At 35.5% G+C, this 19856-nt stretch overlaps 1 protein-coding gene across 7 annotated transcripts in view; it reads left to right on the top strand.

The window, feature by feature from the left end:
• LOC149079909 (uncharacterized) overlaps positions 1-19856 on the top strand; it is a 161959-nt gene that overhangs the window by 103449 nt on the left and 38654 nt on the right. For all 7 annotated transcript variants that reach the window (XR_016193512.1, XM_089238700.1, XM_089238697.1 and 4 more), the window contains 3 exons: positions 13396-13509; positions 15282-15392; positions 17819-17914. Coding sequence is in view for 6 of the 7 variants with exons in the window: in XM_089238700.1 (XP_089094826.1) it covers positions 13396-13509; positions 15282-15392; positions 17819-17914 (321 nt within the window). In the remaining variant the exon portion in view is untranslated. The remainder of the gene's footprint in view (positions 1-13395; positions 13510-15281; positions 15393-17818; positions 17915-19856) is intronic.

Raw genomic sequence — 19856 nt, 5'->3', positions numbered from 1 at the left:
TTTCCTTCAATTTTTGCTTGAGCTCTTTTGAAAGTAGCAAGACGGATAGGAGAATTTTACTAGTTGATATGTATTGCCTCCTCAAATGCAGAGATGGTTTTGCTCAATGTTCCCTATAAGCTGTGTGCACGTGCAGCCCTGCATGATGAAAATATTCCAGCATACACTAAGCTACTATATGCATCATTGGCACATGATCAATGCTTGGTTTATATTAACTTAATTCATTCCAGAAGTTTGTTCATAAACCAAATTGTTTGCAAACCGAATTTTTCCCATTGGAATCAATGTAAAATGAATAAATCAATCCATTCCTGGGACTCTGAAAATTTGTACTTATACACATTTACAATTGCTTCTGTGCATAACCAATGGTTATCCTTAAACCAACATTGGAAAAATTATCATAATTTGAAGGAGATGAAATGAAAATGATGCCAGGGCAGTCTGGTTTCGTGAATATGTATCATCTATAATCTTAGCATCAAATCCCTCAAAATTTGGCTTGCAACACTATCTGGCCACAAAACTTATTTCAAGCCACATTGATGGTTGTGTAAGACACTTGTGGCCAAGCTTTGTAAATAAGAACTATGCAATGTAGGATGATGAAATAGTGTTTCCAAAACTTACTCTCTGTTAGTTTGAAAAAGTTCTTTTCTTCAGAGTTTCATAAAGTTTCAAATGACCTGTAGTAGTAGTACTTGGTGACTGGAACTTAACTCTGCCGAAATATACTTCTTCAAACAAATTCCATCAGGGGAAAAGAATTGTAATCTGAAACTTCTGAAATATTCCTTCCTTTGAAAGAAAAAAAATTAAGCTGAGTAGTGTCAGTTTAATTATACTGACACTATTCCAACCTATGTAGCGCCCATTGTTATGGACATATTTTATTGAAACTTGGTATATAGGTTGTTTGTACGAATATACCAAGGTCTGAACTAGAGGGTGGGTCAAAGAGGGGGGCAACTGTCCCAATCAGCAAAATTTAGGATGGGGGGGGGGGGTAGTTTTAAGTGGGACAAAGAACACCATCACAAAATTATTAAATTTTAAACTTGTGGGGGTGGCAAAAACCCTAATTACGGCCCTGTTTGGACCAAGGGAAAAGATAACTGCGATAAAAAAGTGTCCCCCTTTTTTTAAATTGAATCTTTCTTTTCCCCCATGGTCCATATATCCTATATACAAATTTTCATCACAATACCTCCATCAGGATAGGAGCTACATACATCTGAGTAGTGTCCATTTATTTATAACCACCTTGTACTATTTAAATCTACGTAAATCATATAAATGCAGTGTGTTCCCCAAAGTGTAACATCTCATTTTTATGTCCACAGGATATTTCAATGTTTGCCAATTAAAGGGTTTAAAAGTTCCTGTTAGGGGGGTCTCCTACCGTTTAAGATGGTAAAGAACCTTCTTATGTGTTATTTAAAATGTTATTTTGTAAATATTATTGTTTAAAATATTTATCCATTGATTTATTTTAAATTTTTACCACATATATTTTATTGTGCGTGCCATCCTATGCCAGTACAAAAACTTTTACATATCTCCAACGCTTGATTTTTTACAAATTTTCAAAAAAATGCATTGAAAACAGCTTGCATGCTTTATAAAATTTCATGAAATCAATGGAATTGAATAAAAATTGATTCAAATAAAGGAAACTGTTCAGTTTTTAAAATGATAAAAAAGATACAAAATCCATAATAATCAAAACATAAATACTTGTCTTATAAAAAATTGTTTTAAAAATTTAGTTTTGAATAAGGTCAAGTTGATAAAATCATAATCTTTTTCATCATTTTATGAACTGAATAGTTTCCTTTTTATTTTGAATCAACTTTTATTCAATTATATTGATTTCATACAATTTTATTATGCATGCAAGCTGTTTTAATGCACTTTTTTGAAAAATTGTAAAAAATCGAGTATTGGAGATATGTGAAATTTTGTACTGGTATATAGGGTAGCATACACAACCAAATTTATGTGGTAAAAATTTGAAATAAATCAATATATAAATAATACTTTAAATAACATTTCTACTTAAGAAAGTTTCTAACCATATTAGAAAGTAGGAGACCCCTTAAGGCCAGCAGCTCTTACTCACCAAGGCAAACAACATCACAACATAATTGAAAATCTGAAATATGAACAAATGTATGCAATCAAGATCTGGAAAAATAATTATAAAACTATTTATAGTCAAAATCTAAAACATTATTACACATGTGGACACATACAGTAAAAATGTGGAAAAAATACTTTTAAAATATAAAAACTGAAATGTCTGTCTTGTTTAGATTTAAATGGGTTACAAACATGGACAAATTGGAATTCTGTCCCACCTCAGCAGGAAGCTTGTTTCACTTGTTATCTGTATGAATAAGTAAAGCATTTTTACTTGAAATGTACATTGTTCTTTGACGTTGGGACTTGAATTTGAAAAATGTTGCTTCTGGTTTTATTAGCAGCATGTAAACGTGGAAAAGGAAACATCCAAATCCCAGGGAATGTATTGATTCATTATTTTATACCAAACCCGTAGATCATTATCCAATCTTCCGTTTGAATGAGCGAATATAATTTTTAGTTGACCTAGTCTCTCTGCAGATCACGAAGATGAGGTAACTATTTGGTAAACTTTTTGCGTTTCCTCCGATAAACGATTGTCCATTACCTTGTGAGGTAAATGATTGTGTTAATTCTTTGTCACTGCAGCATAATCAAGAACCAGGGGGATGAATGCCTTGAAATCGCTCATTAAAGATGCTTCACTGCAGGATACATGAAAGCAGGGTTAGCAGGTTTTGACGGTTTAAACTGTCAAAATAATAATAACTTAATATGATTGTAAAATAATTTCCTACTCCCTACAGAATTATTTTGGACAATATATATGTATTTTCTTTTCTGGTAAAATATACAATTTGAATAAAGCATAGTATAAAAGCTGAAGTAAAAACTATGGAATGATTTGATATTCAATTCAAAATGATTCTTGACCTTCCAAAATTTCTTCAACTGCTTCTATATGTTCATAGATATAAACATCTGCTGTACTCTTTTTATAACAGATCAGTGTTTAAAAACTCTTTTACACCATATATGTAATGTTAATTTCAGTTATTAAATTATCTAGATAATCACTGATACTTAGACCAATGCCCTTATTGTGCATAACATTAGAATATATCTAGTATACACTAAGTTGTAGGACTGAAATGTTCTTTAGTTTGGCAGTGTTCTGATTTTATATGATGCTTAAGAAACTCCTGTAGCTTATTCTTAGTGCAAAAGTAAGAATACCCACGTTTGACTATGATGTATATTTACTAGCATTTATGTAATGTAGTCATTGGTTTTCCAATTGAAGCTGCATCTGAACGTGCAAAACAATGGTTTGGGTATAAAATCCTGCCAGCTCTGCTTTGATTGAAAATACTCTTTAAAACTCTGAATTTTAAACAACAAACCTAAGCTATTTTTAAGCGAAAATAAATTAGTTTAATTATTGTATTAACAGACGTATGAGAGAATTTTTATATGAAATAAAACTTTGGGCAGATCACAAAATTTATAATATCTAAATAGATATTCTATAACTCAGTAATTATTTCAAAATATAAAGCACTTTAATCTATATAAAAGTAAGTGTTTTGTTATTTAACACATCTATCAGGTTAAAAAGTATTCGACAACATAACAATAAGTTTTTAACTGTTTTAATACTGAGATAGTTTTTGAGGGCAAAAACCTAACACTGATGCCCAATCACACATATTTTGAATAAACAGCTCTATTTTGCTTACCAAATTGAACATAGGTAATCAGTAGTTTAGATAAAATAAATCATAAAATTATATTTTATATGTTCTAGACTCCTTTTTTTGCGTTGAAAAATTCAAAATTGCAAATTATAATAATTTTTTGTTTTAATTATTGTAATAAATTGTTAAAAAATAGAACATTGTAATATGCAAAAAAGGAAGTTTTGCATCATGTTATATACCTATTGTGTTCAAAACATTATTTAAAAGCATTCGTTTGGGTTTTTGATAGTTTAAACCAGCTTTTTACAGTTTAAACCAGTTTTTGACATCAAAAACCCAACCCTGTATAAAGTATAGGATTATTCTCACTACTCTCATCACCCTGGTGACGACTTCATCATTGTGAGAGGAGAACAGCTGGTTGTTAAACTTGAGTTTCAGGATTGCTCTATGGCAGCCCAGCTCCAAGTCTATGCCATTGATTCCACACCATGTCACCACATTCCTACCTCCCAGACGTATAATACGTCTGGTTAATTGTGATGGGTATAGGTTACTTTATTCTATGAGTGCAGATGCTCCAACAAAGTTTGTAGACAACTCTGGCTATGTCATCCACTGCAGAATTCAATAAAATATTGTCAGTGTATAAACAAATAAATTGATGATAGCCCACATAATGCTTGAGGGGCATGTCTGATGTGAAGATGGTAAATAGTGAAGGGCCAAGAACAGATTCCTGTGCTACTGTACTGGATACATCTATACAATTAGACAAAACATGTCGAACATAAACTATGAGTGTAATTAGTGCCACTAAATGGGTTCCATAAGAAGTAGCTCTGGAGAAGTGGAAGTGTGAACTTTCTGAAGTAATAAGGTTCTATCTAATCTATTGAATGCTTTAGCAAAATGTGCAATTATAATATCTACCATTGTCTTATTATTATTGTAGCTTGACTCACAGGTTCTCAAACTTTTTCCATTCGCAGTGTTTCTTACACTAATTAATGCTTATCCGTTGCTCCGTAGAGCAATTTCACAAAGGATCTCGTCGGAAAACCTTCGTTGAGCTGCCTTTGTGCGGCGCCCCTCATAAAGGTTGCCGGTGCACATTTTGAGAACCCCTGGCTTGACCAGTCATTGAACCAGTGCAATAGCATTGAAGAGGTGGATTGCCTCTTTAAAAAGGCCTAACTGAACAGGGCTGATAATATTCTTGGCCATATCATAATCATACATGAAAATAGTGTGTGGGGCACCTTTAAAATATCTTGCAGGCAATGCATAGCATATAGGACACTACCACTGGTATGGTAGCATCTCATTATATTGTTTCACTGTTCATAAATAAAACTAATCTACACAGGTAGAAAAATTATAATAAACATTGGTTATGCTTAGTTAAAATGGTACAATATTGAAATACATCTTGACGTTTAATCTGCATCCACTGCAGTAAGTAGCATGGGGGGGGGGAAGGAATGTAATAGAGAAAAATAGCTTGCTGGACAAACATAAGTGTTTTACCTGAAACTTATGAATTGGAAGTTTCAACTACCATAATTTCTTGCAAATAATCTGCACATTCAAATTTTGCTACTCTGTGAGAAAAAGTTCTTTTATAATCTGTGGCGGCATATAATCTGCAACTGCATTTTTGATAATTTGAAGGATAAAATTCCTCTGATAATTCACAACAGCATTCAGTCCATAAATGCAATATTGCAACACAAAGCTCTATGTCATTAACTTTATATCTAAAATAAAAACATTACTAATCTTTTTATTTTAATGTACACAAAATAGTACAGGGCTTCTAACATTTGTATTGAGCATCACCAGATCCTGGAAGTGTTTATCAAGTTATCATATCTCTACTTTCCATGTACAGTATAACCTCTCGATAACGGACACCTACTGGATCAAAAATTTTCTCTGCTAACAGGGAGTGTCCATGTGTGAAACTGGGGAGTGTCTGTAAAGTCAGGGAGTGTGAAACTAGAACAGGGCTTCAAAAATGTCCATTAACACATCAGAATGGTCTTTTTGACTGCTATAGCAAAAATTTGTGATACTGCTGTAAATGTTGATTTATTTTTCGATTAAACTGAGTGCCATAAGAAAACTAGGGTTGCCTGTTTTGAAATATTGTCATTTGAGTATTTTTAGGGAAGCTGGGTCCCCAATCCCATGGCAAATTTCAAATTTACATTGCGTATCAAAACATTGATTTAAAAAATTTGAAATGTAAGTTGGTCCACAACAATCAAGGTGACACTCTCTCCAACTCAGGGGTTAAGATAAGGCAAAAACAATGAAGGGCTATTAGTGATGTCAGACTTTTCACATATAAGTAATTCGATAGAACACACAGGATGGGGGATGATACGTGCATTGCTTTGTATGTTCATGAATTATTGAGGGCAAAAAATTCTTGGGGATCAATCCTTAGGGTTCTTCCCCACCCCATCCCAGCAACAATTGGGAGATTTTACTGTTGAAGCTAATACTCAATTTACTAGCAGAAAGAATGTGAAATGTTGTCATCTCAATTCTGTTGCTTTTGTTTTCAAGCTGTTGCAACAGGCAAACAATTTTATCATTTCTCATATGATTTTATAATGATGTCAAAATAGTTATTTTATATACATGAAAAGACATAGATTATTTGAATGCATTCTACTGCCTTTTAGAAATTAGCCCATCTTTTTTTTTTAAACATCCTGTATGTTTGCTTATGCCTGCAATGTAATGAAGCATGGGCGATTTTATACTCTATTTTTAGAAGAGAAAAATAAATAATTTCCTAAAAAATGCATTCATAGTGTATTTAAAATCTGGATAATAGACAAAATTTCTGACTGCTGTCAAAATGCTAAGTGACAGCTCGGTAGGTCTAGTGTTAGCTGGAGGTATCTGGTAATGGAGAGTGTCTGTTATGGAAGTCTCTCTCTAATATATACAGGGGCGTAGCCAGAAATTTCGTTCGGGGGGGGGACCACTTTCATTTTGGGGGGGGAACCAAAGTGATAGAACAATGGATTTGGCCATCTTTTTCCCTTTTTTCGGTCATTTTCTCACATTTCGGGGGGGGGGGAACCAGACCCCCAAGTCCCCCCCCCCCTCGCTACGCCCTTGTGTATATATATATATATGCTCATGTCCATAAATTAAGGATAAGTCAGAATCACACGGAAATCGAAATCTAAAGTAAAAATTTCACCTGTAGAATTATCACACGCATCTGCAAGAATGATAATTTCAGGACGCCACCAGATGATGTCGATAGTATGTCACACTGACGAGAGTATACGAAGGGGGTATATAAGGAATGGTGGCAAAGAAGTGAAATTGTTCACAAGAGTTCTGTAAGGCGCTCAGTGCCATAAGCGAATAGTTATGACACAGAGGACGCATGTGGATGATTTTTTACGTGGTAGAATTATCGGCCGCCTGGAATGTGGGCGTACTCAGATGGAAGTATCCGAGGAACTTGGAATTGCCCAAAGTGTCATCTCTAGGCTTTGACAACGATTCCAAGATAACGGAAATGTCAGTAGACGTTACAGTACAGGTCGCCCCTGAGTTACAATGCCGAATGAAGACCGGTATTTGGCAGTAACTGCCAAAAGAAGCAGACGGAGCACAGCATCCGACCTGTCTCATCAGCTATCTGCAGCCACAGGTACCACAGTTTCAAGGCAAACCGTGTACAGACGTTCGGGAGATATTGGTCTATATGCTCGCAGGCTTGTCAGATGTGTTCCGCTCACAGCAACTCACTGTCAGCAGCGATTAGCCTGGAGTAGAGAACATGCAATGTGGACATCGTCACAGTGGGCTTGTTTGATGTTTTCCGACGAGTCCAGGTTTAGCTTGCAGTCTGATTCACGGCGGACTTTCATATGGAGAACGCCAGGTACCCGATACCACCAAGACAACATCATTGAACGACACCGTTACGGTGGTGCAGCATTGCTCGTTTGGGGTGGAATTATACTGGGTTCCAGAACAGATCTGCATCTTCAAACCGGAACCACGAGAGGCCAAATTTATCGGGACATCATTCTGGAACAACATGTACATTTGTTTAGAGGTGCCATGGGCTCAGAATTTGTGTTTATGGATGACAACGCCCGTCCTCACCGAGCAAACATCGTAAACGAATGCCTTGAATCTGAGGATGTAACTCGTATGGAATGGCCAGCATTCTCACCTGACTTGAATCCGATCGAGCATGTGTGGGACATGCTTGGCCAACGAGTTGCAGCCCGTCAACCACCTCCTAAATGTGTACCGGAACCACTTCGGAGAGCATTGCTTGCTGAGTGGAGTGATCTTCCCCAAGATCAGATCGATAATTTGATACTCAGCGTGCCTAGGCGTTGTACGCACTGTATTTCATCGCATGGGAGACATACAATGTATTAACCATCATACCAACCATGTAATAGTAAGTTTTGTAAAGGAGATATTTTTTACAATTGCTCCAGGGAGCAAAATTTCGTAGTTTTTATGAATGGTATCATACATACACCATCGTTTTTGTTCTTTATCTTTTGTTTGATAAATGGGCTTTATGAATAAGTAACGTTTGTTTTGTTTCTGAACCTTTATTTGCCGGAGCTGGCATTATCCTTAATTTATGGACATGAGTATATATTACTTGCGGCCGCTGATAAATCGGGAATGATCATTCAATCCAGGATCTCAAATAGTAAAGCAAAAAATAAAACGTTCTGGTTCGATGAAGAGTGCGCCATACTAAAATCTGATCTTCTAGCATCTGGGAATTGTTCAAACCCATTTCAATGATCACAACCAGGAACAATATAGCCTGTCACGTAATAAATATAAGAATATTTGTTCAAAAAAAAACATGAGTTTATTATGAGCATAAATGAGGCGCTTTGTAGCGCTGGAGACTCGACAACATTTTGGGAGATCATAAATCGGTTTAGTGTTAAAAGGGGCTTTTTTCCAAATGCCATTACTTCGAAACCTGGAAAGAACATTACAAAGGCTTTTTCTCTGGAGGGATTCGAGTATTTGCTACAGAATCTTGCAATTCACACTAATCCAGACATTGACCCTCTCCTTGATGCTAATATCTCACTTACCGAATTGAGCACTGCTATTGATAATATTAAACGCGGGAAGGCCCACAGTAAGGATTTAATCTTGAATGAATTTTTGATTTATTTGACACCAGATACTAGAGAGGTGTTGCTCAAAATTTTTAACCGTGTTTTCCATGGCTCTATCGTGCCAGAGTGTTGGATGGAAGCTATTTGTTGTTCCTATGTATAAAAAGGGAGACCCTCTAGACCAGAGAATTTTCGTCCAATTTCTTTCATCTCCATGATCTTGAAGCTCTTCTTCTCGTCTATCTTGAACAAAAGATTAAACACTTGGTTACGAGTTTGTGAAATAATACCAGAGGAACAGGCGGGTTTCTGGGTGGGTTACAGCTGCGAAGTTCGTGTATTTATTTTGAATTTTTTTTATCTGATTCAAGAGAAACTCTCCAGACCAAGGGGCTGCCTTTATACACTTTTCATAGATTTCAGATCCGCATTCGATTCTATCGACCACAAAATTCTATGTGACGTTTTTAGAAAACTTGGAGTAAGTGAACATTTGTCAAGGTGATCCAGAATATGTATTTAAGGGCAATATTGCAGGTGAGAACTGCCTCAGGTTTGACAGATAAAATATCCATCACAAGGGGAATATTTCAGGGAGAAATCTTATCTCCAACTCTAGTTAGTCTGTATTTAATCGATTTGATTGATAATCTGAGTAATTCCGAAACTCACCTTGCACATTGCCCAACAAAGAGTGATTCATTGTCTGTTTTACGCAGATGGCACAGTACCCCTCTCTGATAATCTAGTAGACTTACAAAAGAAAATAAAAATTCTAGAATCTTTCTGCATTCAATATAAATTGGAAATTAACGTCTCTAAAATTAAGGTTATGGTCTTCAGAAGGGGAGGGAGACTTAAAATATCAGAAAAATGGTATTTCTCTAATATCCCAATAGAAATAGTTTCGTCTCACACATACTTGGGAATTCCATTTTCATCTTTCGGAAAATTTCGGACAGCTAAAATTGAATTCATCTCCAAAGCAAAAAACACAATATGTTCAACCTGGCCGATTCTTATCCAGTCCAGGATTTCATCAATCAATATTGCATTCAGACTTTTCTCTTCTCTGGTTGTATCAACTATGTCATATAGTGCACCTACTTGGAGCCCAGAATATTTGGATGATTTCAATGTTGTATTAATTTTTTTTCAAGAAAACCTGTACTTTCCGCGAGACACGCCAAGCTATATAATCAGATGTGAACTTGGTCAACCAAGAATGTCCATATTACTCAAAAACTTTATCATCTGCTTCTTTGTTAGTATTCTAAAAATGCCAAACTACAGACTTTCAAGACTGTCTTGACCAATTGTTGGAAAGGGCAAACAAAACACTCACTTCCTGACAGACATAACTGGCTTTTCTTAGTGTGGAGAATATTCGATGATTGTGACTTGAGTTTTCTGAAGGAATCTATAGACCCAAACTTAGTAAAAAAACACATTTTGAAAATTCTTCAAATTTTATGTGATAAAAATTTACAAGTAGACTTATCAAATGCATATAATTCTACATCATTTCCACAGTAGGCTCATAAAATCTAACTTTGGAATGGAACAATTTCTTCTGAGTAACAATGATTTAAAATACAAGAGACTTTTTGTCCAAATTCAGCTCGGAAAAGAACCTATTTACGTGAATGTAAAGGTGCTTCTCATTAACCCCGTTGTAAACTGTACATTTTGTAATAAAAATTCTCCCGAAACCTGGTCGCATGTTCTTTTTCACTGTAATGCTTACACATACTATTGATGAAAATACCTAGACAAAAACTTGACACATCAATCAATTCCTGAATTTCTGAAATATTATGAAACTAACATTTCTGAAATATTATGAAACTAACATTTCTTAAATATTATGAAACTAACATTTCTGAAATATTATGAAACTAACATTTCTGAAATACACTGCTGGCCACCCAAATTGCAACACCAAGAAAGACAAGAGATATCGCAACAATATTTATTTTGTAGATAACATGTTGACCAAGCATCAAATGATTAAATTTATAGACTTCTGTGAAGTGTGGTTCCTGCCAAAATCAGTAGCCAGAGTAGCCGCCATTGTTGGAGATCACCGCTGCCACACGCCTCGGCATTGATTCAAAGAGACTTTGGATGTGTTCTTGGGGTACAGCAGACCAAGCAGCTTCCACGCGTTGCCAAAGTTGATCTGGTGTGGCAGCTGGGGATGTAATCTGGGTCAATCGTTGAGACAATCGTCAATCACATATTTTCTATCGGTGAAAGATCCGGAGAGCGAGCTGGCCAGGGTAGCAATTCAATCTGGCGATTGACGAAGAACCTTTGGACAATGCGTGCCACGTGTGGTCGCGCATTATCCTGTTGAAATATGGCTGTGGGCAAGCCCTGAAGGTAAGGAAGGACAACTGGCTCCAACACCTCGGAGATGTAGCGCTGGCTTTTTAAAGTACCGGCAATGCGTACTAGAGGAGTGCGAGAGTGATATCCAATACCGCCCCATACCATAATACCCGGTGCAGGACCAGTGTGGCGGTGCATAACGCAGCTGTTCAGCATCCTCTCTCCACGGTGTCTCCAGACTCGAATCCGACCATCGTGGTATTGCAGACAGAAGCGTGACTCGTCAGTAAAGACAATTTCATTCCATTGTGCCGTCCACATCCTTCTTTCATCACACCATTGGCGGCGGAGACGTCTGTGGTTCTGCGTCAAGGGTAGACGAAGCAATGGACGTCTTGCGGACAGACCACTCTGCTGTAAACGGCGTCAAATGGTACGCGCAGACACTGGATGATGCGGTACAGACTGAATGTGCTGTGCTATGGTTCGTGATGTGGCTGAGAGATCCGTCACTGCCATACGCACAATATGCCTGTCATCACGTGAAATGGTGCACTGAGGTGGATGCGATCGAACACGTCGGTCCGTCGTACCCTCCTGCATCCAACGATTACATATCCGCATAACAGTTGTTTGGTTTCGTCCAACACGACTACCGATTTCCCTGAAAGATAATCCACAATCTCGGTAGGCCACTATCCTTCCTCTGTCGAACTCGAATACTTGATCAAAAGATGATCGCTGTTTTCTACGAGGCATAATTGATCGTTTTTTTGAAAAAACCACAAGAAAAACACAATTGCCGTACTTCAAATCGTCGAAATCTCCAAGCCTTAAATAGCGCTTTGAAGTGGCGCCACAGGCGCGCGTGATGTGCGTCTGCGCTGAAATTCTAATCATTTGCATATCTCACCTCCGCTAATGCATGTTGTAAATTTCATATTATTTGCATGCTTCCTTCAGGGTGGTGCATTTACGGTGGCCAGCAGTGTATTATGAAACTAACATTTCTGAAATATTATGAAACTAACATTTCTGAAATATTATGAAACTAACATTTCTGAAATATTATGAAACTAACATTTCTGAAATATTATGAAACTAACATTTCTGAAATATTATGAAACTAACATTTCTGAAATATTATGAAACTAACATTTCTGAAATATTATGAAACTAACATTTCTGAAATATTATGAAACTAACATTTCTGAAATATTATGAAACTAACATTTCTGAAATATTATGAAACTAACATTTCTGAAATGTTATGAAACTAACATTTCTGAAATATTATGAAACTAACATTTCTGAAATATTATGAAACTAACATTTCTGAAATATTATGAAACTAACATTTCTGAAATATTATGAAACTAACATTTCTAAAATATATTGGTTCTTGAATGATATTATAAAATTTAGAGATTTCTTTGAATATTAACAATTCACGATCAGATGTTTTTCTTCTCTCCACTTTCTTGTTTTTTCAGGTCTTTTTATTTGTTTCATCGTTATTTTATATTGCCTGATTATCATAATTAATTGTTGTATGTTGAAATCAGCAAATTGTGAAACTCGTATGTGCATCTTCATATTTACGCATAATTTTTCTTTTATTCTGAATCTTTACTTTTTTTTCTCATAAATATTAATTTTTTGAACTGCTGTATTCTGTATTCGGAGCTTCATATTCATCAATTACTATCTGTTTAGTTTTCCCATGTTGTCATCTTTCGCCAATGGTTTGTAACCAATGCATGTTTATAAAATTATTATATTATTATGGGTTCCACTGTGGTACACAAATGTGTAATATGGTGAACTCCTTTACAGGGGGGGGGGGGGAAACCCAACTGAATTTTATAATCAGTTAATTATAATTTTGTGTGGCAAATAAATTTTCATTTCTGCATTTGGTGGTACTAACACAGATTTAGAAAATATGTCAACAACAACATAAATCTGAAGGTACATGATTGTAATGCCGCTTCTGATTATAACAATAATCCCTGTACTATAATATTTTTTCTTAGTCCACAGGGTATGGCTAAATCCAAATTGCACTGCATTTCATTCATTAGAAATACACATTTTTACAGTTTTGTGTATTTTTTTTTCAGGCATTAGTTGATGCTGGTGTTGTTGCAGGGTCTGATATGACTCCAGAAGCAGCATTGACTAAGTTAAGTTATGTATTGAGCAAAACTGAGTGGTCTGCACAAACAAAAAGGACAGTAAGTAAAACTTTCAAGTATGTTTTTCCAATTCTTTATTATTTTCGAATAAGGTGACATGGATTTTTCTTCAAAATGTTATTTTAAAATATTGAACTTTAAGTAAAATTGAATGTCATAATAGCTAATTATAATTAGAACTAACTAAGAAATTCAAATTCATTTAATTTTTTTTGCATCGGTTCATGTTGTGACCAGGGGCATCATGCATTAGACGTGGGTGCTCCGCTTGAGCTTTATATAGAAATTTTGATATAGAAAGAAATGGTTTTACAGTGATATCTTGAGTTACAAGTGACTAGACTTGTGAGTACTCTGAGTTGCAAGCAAATATTATTTGATAGAATTTTTCAAATTGGTAGGATTTCTGAATTGTGCCTAACTTTGGGAAAAAATATCGGGTTCAAATTAGAACAATACAGTATATACCTCTGTATTTAGTACATCAACATTTGCATAAATGAGATTTTGAGTCTATACTTTTAGGGTATAAAGAATTCTATTTTTCTTTGAAGTTTTAGTTTTAAGGAAGTCTTCTAATATATTCTTGAAATTTTTTTTCAAATCTTGAATTATTAGTGAAATCTATCGGTTACTTTTAGTTTCATGAAAGCATTTATTCTGCATCTAAACTTTTGTGCTGCACTATACTTTCTCGTTCTTTCTTTCAAACCGAACACAACTCAGGTCTATCGCCATTATGGGCGACTTACTACCTAGTGAGCTGTGCCAGAGGTGTAACTGTGTGTGCACCTAACAGTCTGAGCGCATATGTAGCGTTATGATGATTTTTCAGTGCTGCCATCTATATTTCAGAAGTGAAGTGAGTGATGTGTTATGATTAAATTTGGGCTGTTTGTATGTCTGTTACTCTCTGTGGCGAAACTTTTTAATGGGGAGATCGGCTTGCATTCGTGCCTTGAAGTTGGGAACCACTATGGCGACGGTGGGGTTCGAACCCCGGTCCTCGCGATGCGAGTCCGTCACTATGACTACTCGACCACCATAGCGGCGCTGCACTATACTAAAATATTTAATTTTTATAACTCTGTTACTGAATGGTAGCTTATACAAATACAAGGCCACTACAGGCAAAATGCCCAAAAAGATGCCCATAAAAAAATATAGAAACCCAATTAAAAATTCAATTATAAAAACTACATATACATGATAAAATATTATACAATGCCCATGAAAAATATTTATGGTTGTCTTATTCTAAATATGGATAGCTTCTCCATTTACCCCAACATGTTTATCGTATTTCTTTTTAAACATTCCAGTTTTGTTAGAATTTACTACCCCTGGGAGTAAGTTATTCCATTTATTAACAACCCTATTAGAGAAAAAAAATTCCCTGTGACACCACAGCCTAGAATACTTACCAATCAATACTAGTGTCCCCTTGTCAAAGTAGTCAATTGACAGCTTGTATGGTTAGTGCACCCATCACAAAATAAATTGGTCCAGATTTGAATTCTAGATTATTGATGTCTTGAAATTAACCATTCAGAATTGGCTTTTGATAGTTGGCATCTGACAGTAGATGATTCAAACTACAGTAGACTGTCGCTGATCTGGCATATATCAGAGAGTGCCAGATTAGCGAAACTTAATTGAAAAAGTCTATATATATAAACTTCTGCTTACAGACATGCAGTGATAAGTTTTCCTCTTCTATATGTTTGAAGAAATCCTGCCTAGCCAGATTATTGAGCATCTACTGTAACAAAATTATCATGGTGTGAAAAATAGATGAATTTTTTTTACAGATGATGGAAACAAATTTACGAGGTGAACTTACAGTGTGCAAAGATGTTAAATTGGAGGATTTGGATGTTGTGACTGCAGTTATGAAAACATTGAATTTGTCTACTTCAGAGGTATAAATATCTTTTTCTTTTTTTTAACTGAGAGTAAATCTTAGTGAAAATTTGAATACAGCACCACCTCAAAGTTACGTGATAGAAGGTATTGGCCAAAACCGTTCAAGTCAAATTCATGCAAGTCAGCTGCTCAGTTGATTTGAATATGTTAGAGTTCACAATGTAGTGGTTTCCACTATCTTGAGTGAGAAGGCTTCATATAGTGATGCAGAATTTTTCACCTGTAAAATCATCATTTTCCTAAGAGGACTCAAAAGGTGATATACAAGAGGAATGACTAATGATAGAAGTCTTTTTTTTTTTTTTTACCTTATATATATCACCCACCCCAGAGTTATTGTATAGAGAGATTTTACTGTATTATGATTGTTTGGTTTATTTTTCTCTCTCTCTCAGTTCTGACCAATGAGAATTCCTGGTCTCCAAAAATGTTGTATCTTTCAAAAGAGGAATCTTAGCAACCAGTTTAGCCCTAGAAATGTTAAAACATCTGATGTTGTAGTTAGATCAAAATCAGATGCTTGATCTAACATCAGTTTTTTCTTTTCTAAAAAGTTTCTTCTATATGGCAGTGGCTCTCAAAATATGTATCATTAACATTTATCGGGGGGGGGGCCTTTTCCAGAGAGCTGGTGACATTGATGTGTGCCTCTTTGGTGCTTTGAAGTGGTTCTCTGTTAGACTAAATCTGGAAAGCCATGTGTTATGTGATCCATGAGTTTCTAGTGTAGCTGACTGTCATTGGATGTCAACAGGGTTCTTGCTGTGTCAATATGTATATGTATATATTATTTTGCTTGATTTATTTTTAATCTGGATTTTTATAAAAGTACATTTGTTTTATTCTTAATGTTAAAATGTAGTGATATGAAATATTTTGGCAACTCTGCATTTAAAATTGTATCTGTGTAGTTATTTGGCCAGGAATGGAACCCCTTTGGGCTTCCCTACTGTATGGGGGAGTTTAGTTCCAGTTATAGAAAGAGTGTGAAAGGAAGATTTCTTAATCCTTTCGCTACCACATTATAAAAAATCAAATAATTATCATGTAAATTTTTTGATTGGTCATTTTAGTTCTAATTAAATTCTAAAACTTAAAAAAAAAATTATTTAGTACACAGTACATTAGTTTAACTTGGTACTTGAAAATTTCATCTTACACACAATAAAAATAACCATTTAAAAATATTGAATAAATAATATATAATAATGAATATTCATTTTACCATCCAAAGAAAACCATAATTTGTTTTATACATTTGTTAGAGAACATTTTATAAAAGCAGCTTTTCTATACTTTTGTGTAATGCAGTAAACACTTTTACAGTAGCGAAACATCTAACTGAATTCTGTTAATTAACATACTTAAAGAACTAGTTCTCCCAAACTTGTGTTGTCATCTGTGTAGTTCTTCATAAACATAGCAAAATTCATCTCAAGGACATTTCTAGCATTAAAAAAAGACATTTCTCAACAAACAAGAAACTGGTGTTATATAATAAGGAGTGTGCTATGCATTTTAGGCTGGAAAACTGAATTTCCATCACACAAGCATCAAGTTCCATAGATTACATGATAGCATGAAAATAGGCCTATATTTTTATCTCCTGTCCTTATCTGTACTGTACTTTTACAAAACAAATGAAATATTTGTATTTTAAAAATTATAGCATCCCATGACAAAATGCCAAACAAGGAGTGGCCGTGACTGCGATTATACCATTTTACATATCTGTATGGCAGAGGTAAAGGGCACTATATTCATTTTTGTGAATATTGGAATAACACTGTTAATTTGCAGTACTTTTGTTACATTACACATAGGTATAAGACACCCATTACAATAAATAACAGAGATATTCGCTGTATAAAACAAGCAAGCTCCATAGAAAGTCATACTAAAAAAAAACCTTAAAACAACTTTTCTGTAAAAAAAACAAACTTTTTTGTAATATGGTGCCCTTTACCTCCACCGTACAGATATATATGTGCAGTGTTTGATCTCAATCAACTATTATTTGTTTGGTTTGGTTGGTAATGGGAGGCAATTTACCTTAGTGATATGTACCGATTCACAATGATTAAAGTATGTTCTGCTTTCGTTTTAATTGAAATATGGTCACCCTTTGGTCATCGTGATTTGTGAGATCAATAACTAGTAACCCTTCTATTTATCACATAATACTTTTGTGATACATCTTTTAAAACTTACATGATCCCACTTTTCAGGTATTTCACCTCCAAAATAATAAAAATTTGTTCTCCAGGGGTTAAAAGTAAAGTTTACAGCATCAAATTGCAATATTCTGCTCTTTTTAATTGTAAGTCATTGGGAAATGAGGCTGGCTACCTGAGAACAAACATTGCATCGTGTTACATGGTGTAGTTATAAGTTGATGGCATGTAATTTTTTTTATTTTCAGGAAGCTGATGCTCTGAAAGAAGCATTATATCCTGCTATGTTATGCAGCATCGTTGATGAAGGCAATCTGGAGAAAGTAGAGGTTATGAGACAGTTTGTAAGTTTTCTTTATGTTAATTTCAAACTCTATTTCTTTGATTCAATGAAATAAATTATAAATGATTTTTGGGCTGAAAGGTATTGTACAGGGTGATTCAAAAATGATCATCAGATTTCAAAGTAATATATTTCAAAAATCATTACAGATAGCAAGATGGATAATACCACTTAAACAGCAGACATATTTCAAGTTTTTTTCCACTACTTGTAAGCGTTCTGTGTCCTTTCATTATGCGGCACACACATACACATTAGTCCAATTCTTACCTGCAGGGGTGCAAGAGCTGCCCTGAAACAGTTTTCTTGCTACATGATGCGCCGAATCCCTGCGCATTTGCGCCAATTCTTGTTTGTGGTTCGCGGAGGTACCGCTAATGCACTGTAGTGCATCAAATATCCGGAATTTAGAAAAAAGAAACATGAAAATTTTGTTCACGGGATGCGTTCTTTAGGTACAGATACGGAGGGAGAAACTTCAATTTTTTTTCACTTCCCACCATCTACCACAATAGCGTTATCTTGTGACCTTGGAAAGTAGTTCTACTACCTTGAAGTATAAAGTCCTATACTGTTATTGGTTAACCGGTGGGCTATCCTGAATGAATATGCCGAATTTTTCTCCTGCTGGGTTATATATTGAAAATAACGGTAATTTCGCGGCTGTCAACCTGCTTTCAAAGACGGCATACATCGAAAAGGGGATTGGTTTACTCGTTTAAATTACCGACATTTTTCGAAGATCGTTGGGAAAAAATGGGATCTGTAAAAACTCCAGCTAAAATATTCATAGTTTTTTCATCTAGCCACTATGCGGTCTTGTGGTTATCGTCTGCGGTTGCCGATCGTGACAATTTCACATTGCGAAAATCCGGATTTTGTGAACACAGAGGTGGCTCAAGGAAAAAAATTTCTACCCATGTGGAATCTATTTTTGGCACTACTGACGATTTTTTTTGGTCAACAAAGCTTTTTTTCACCCTTTTAACTCCATTTGGCACCCCACCTAGAGCGGTGTCCAATATGGCCGCACAGTAAGCCACTGCATTGGTGGGGGAGGGGCATGCTCTTAACAATAGTCAAAGGAAGGAGTTTGTACTAGGAGCATGCTCATTTTACATAACTTCTGTGAGATACCTTTTTTATATTAATGTCCTACCTTTCCAAAACATGTTGTTGGAGAGAATGAAACGTTTGCACGCTTTCTTGTTTTTCGCACTCCCTCTCGTGCATTGCTGAAATGGTACATTACTCCCTCACATATTGCTGGGATGTTCCTTAACATTGTAGCTCCAACAGAACTATTAATTATGTGTGATGAATGGGTTGCACTACAATGCAAAGAATTACAAGAAGGGAAATCAGTTCAGAGAATAGAGAGATAGATATTGGGCAACATATTCAAACTTTGTAACCTTGAAAGCAGCATAAAGTTCAAAATTTTGCCAGTTTTGGTGAAGGCTTTTTTATATTTAGCACATGATAACGCAGACAGTGAAAGAGAGTTCGTTGTTAACAAATAAATAAAAGTCTAGAGAGATAGATGGCTTTTTTCTCAGCCCAAGATATAGGCAGAGACAACATGACTTTTCTTTCCGAGTTCACCTCAGCATAATATCCAGAAAATAAAATGTTTCCTTGATATCTTGGGCTGAGAAAAAAGCCATCTATCTCTCTAAACCGTCCCACCTGGGGCCAATTCCTGAAGTTAAGAGAGGCTACTACTGTCTCTACTTCAGTGCCTCACGCCACAGTGCGTGAAATAAGGAAGGCAGGGTCGCTTCTCCAGTGGTGTATATGGTAGCATGCTTGCCCGGTATGCAAGAGGGCCTCGGTTCGAGTCCCGGCGGAGACAAGATGACTTTTCTTTCCTAGTTCACCTCAGCATAATATCCAGAGAATAAAATGTTTCTTTAAATAAAAGTCTGTTCAAACATTGAAAA

Source organism: Pholcus phalangioides, unplaced genomic scaffold (assembly GCF_987345545.1).
Source record: "Pholcus phalangioides strain wild (caught in Gottingen) unplaced genomic scaffold, Ppha-v1.0 ptg000011l_1, whole genome shotgun sequence".
In the NCBI taxonomy this organism is placed as follows: Eukaryota; Metazoa; Arthropoda; class Arachnida; order Araneae; family Pholcidae; genus Pholcus; species Pholcus phalangioides.
The sequence above is the reverse complement of the archived record's forward strand: the minus strand, read 5'-3'. Positions and strand labels throughout refer to the sequence as shown.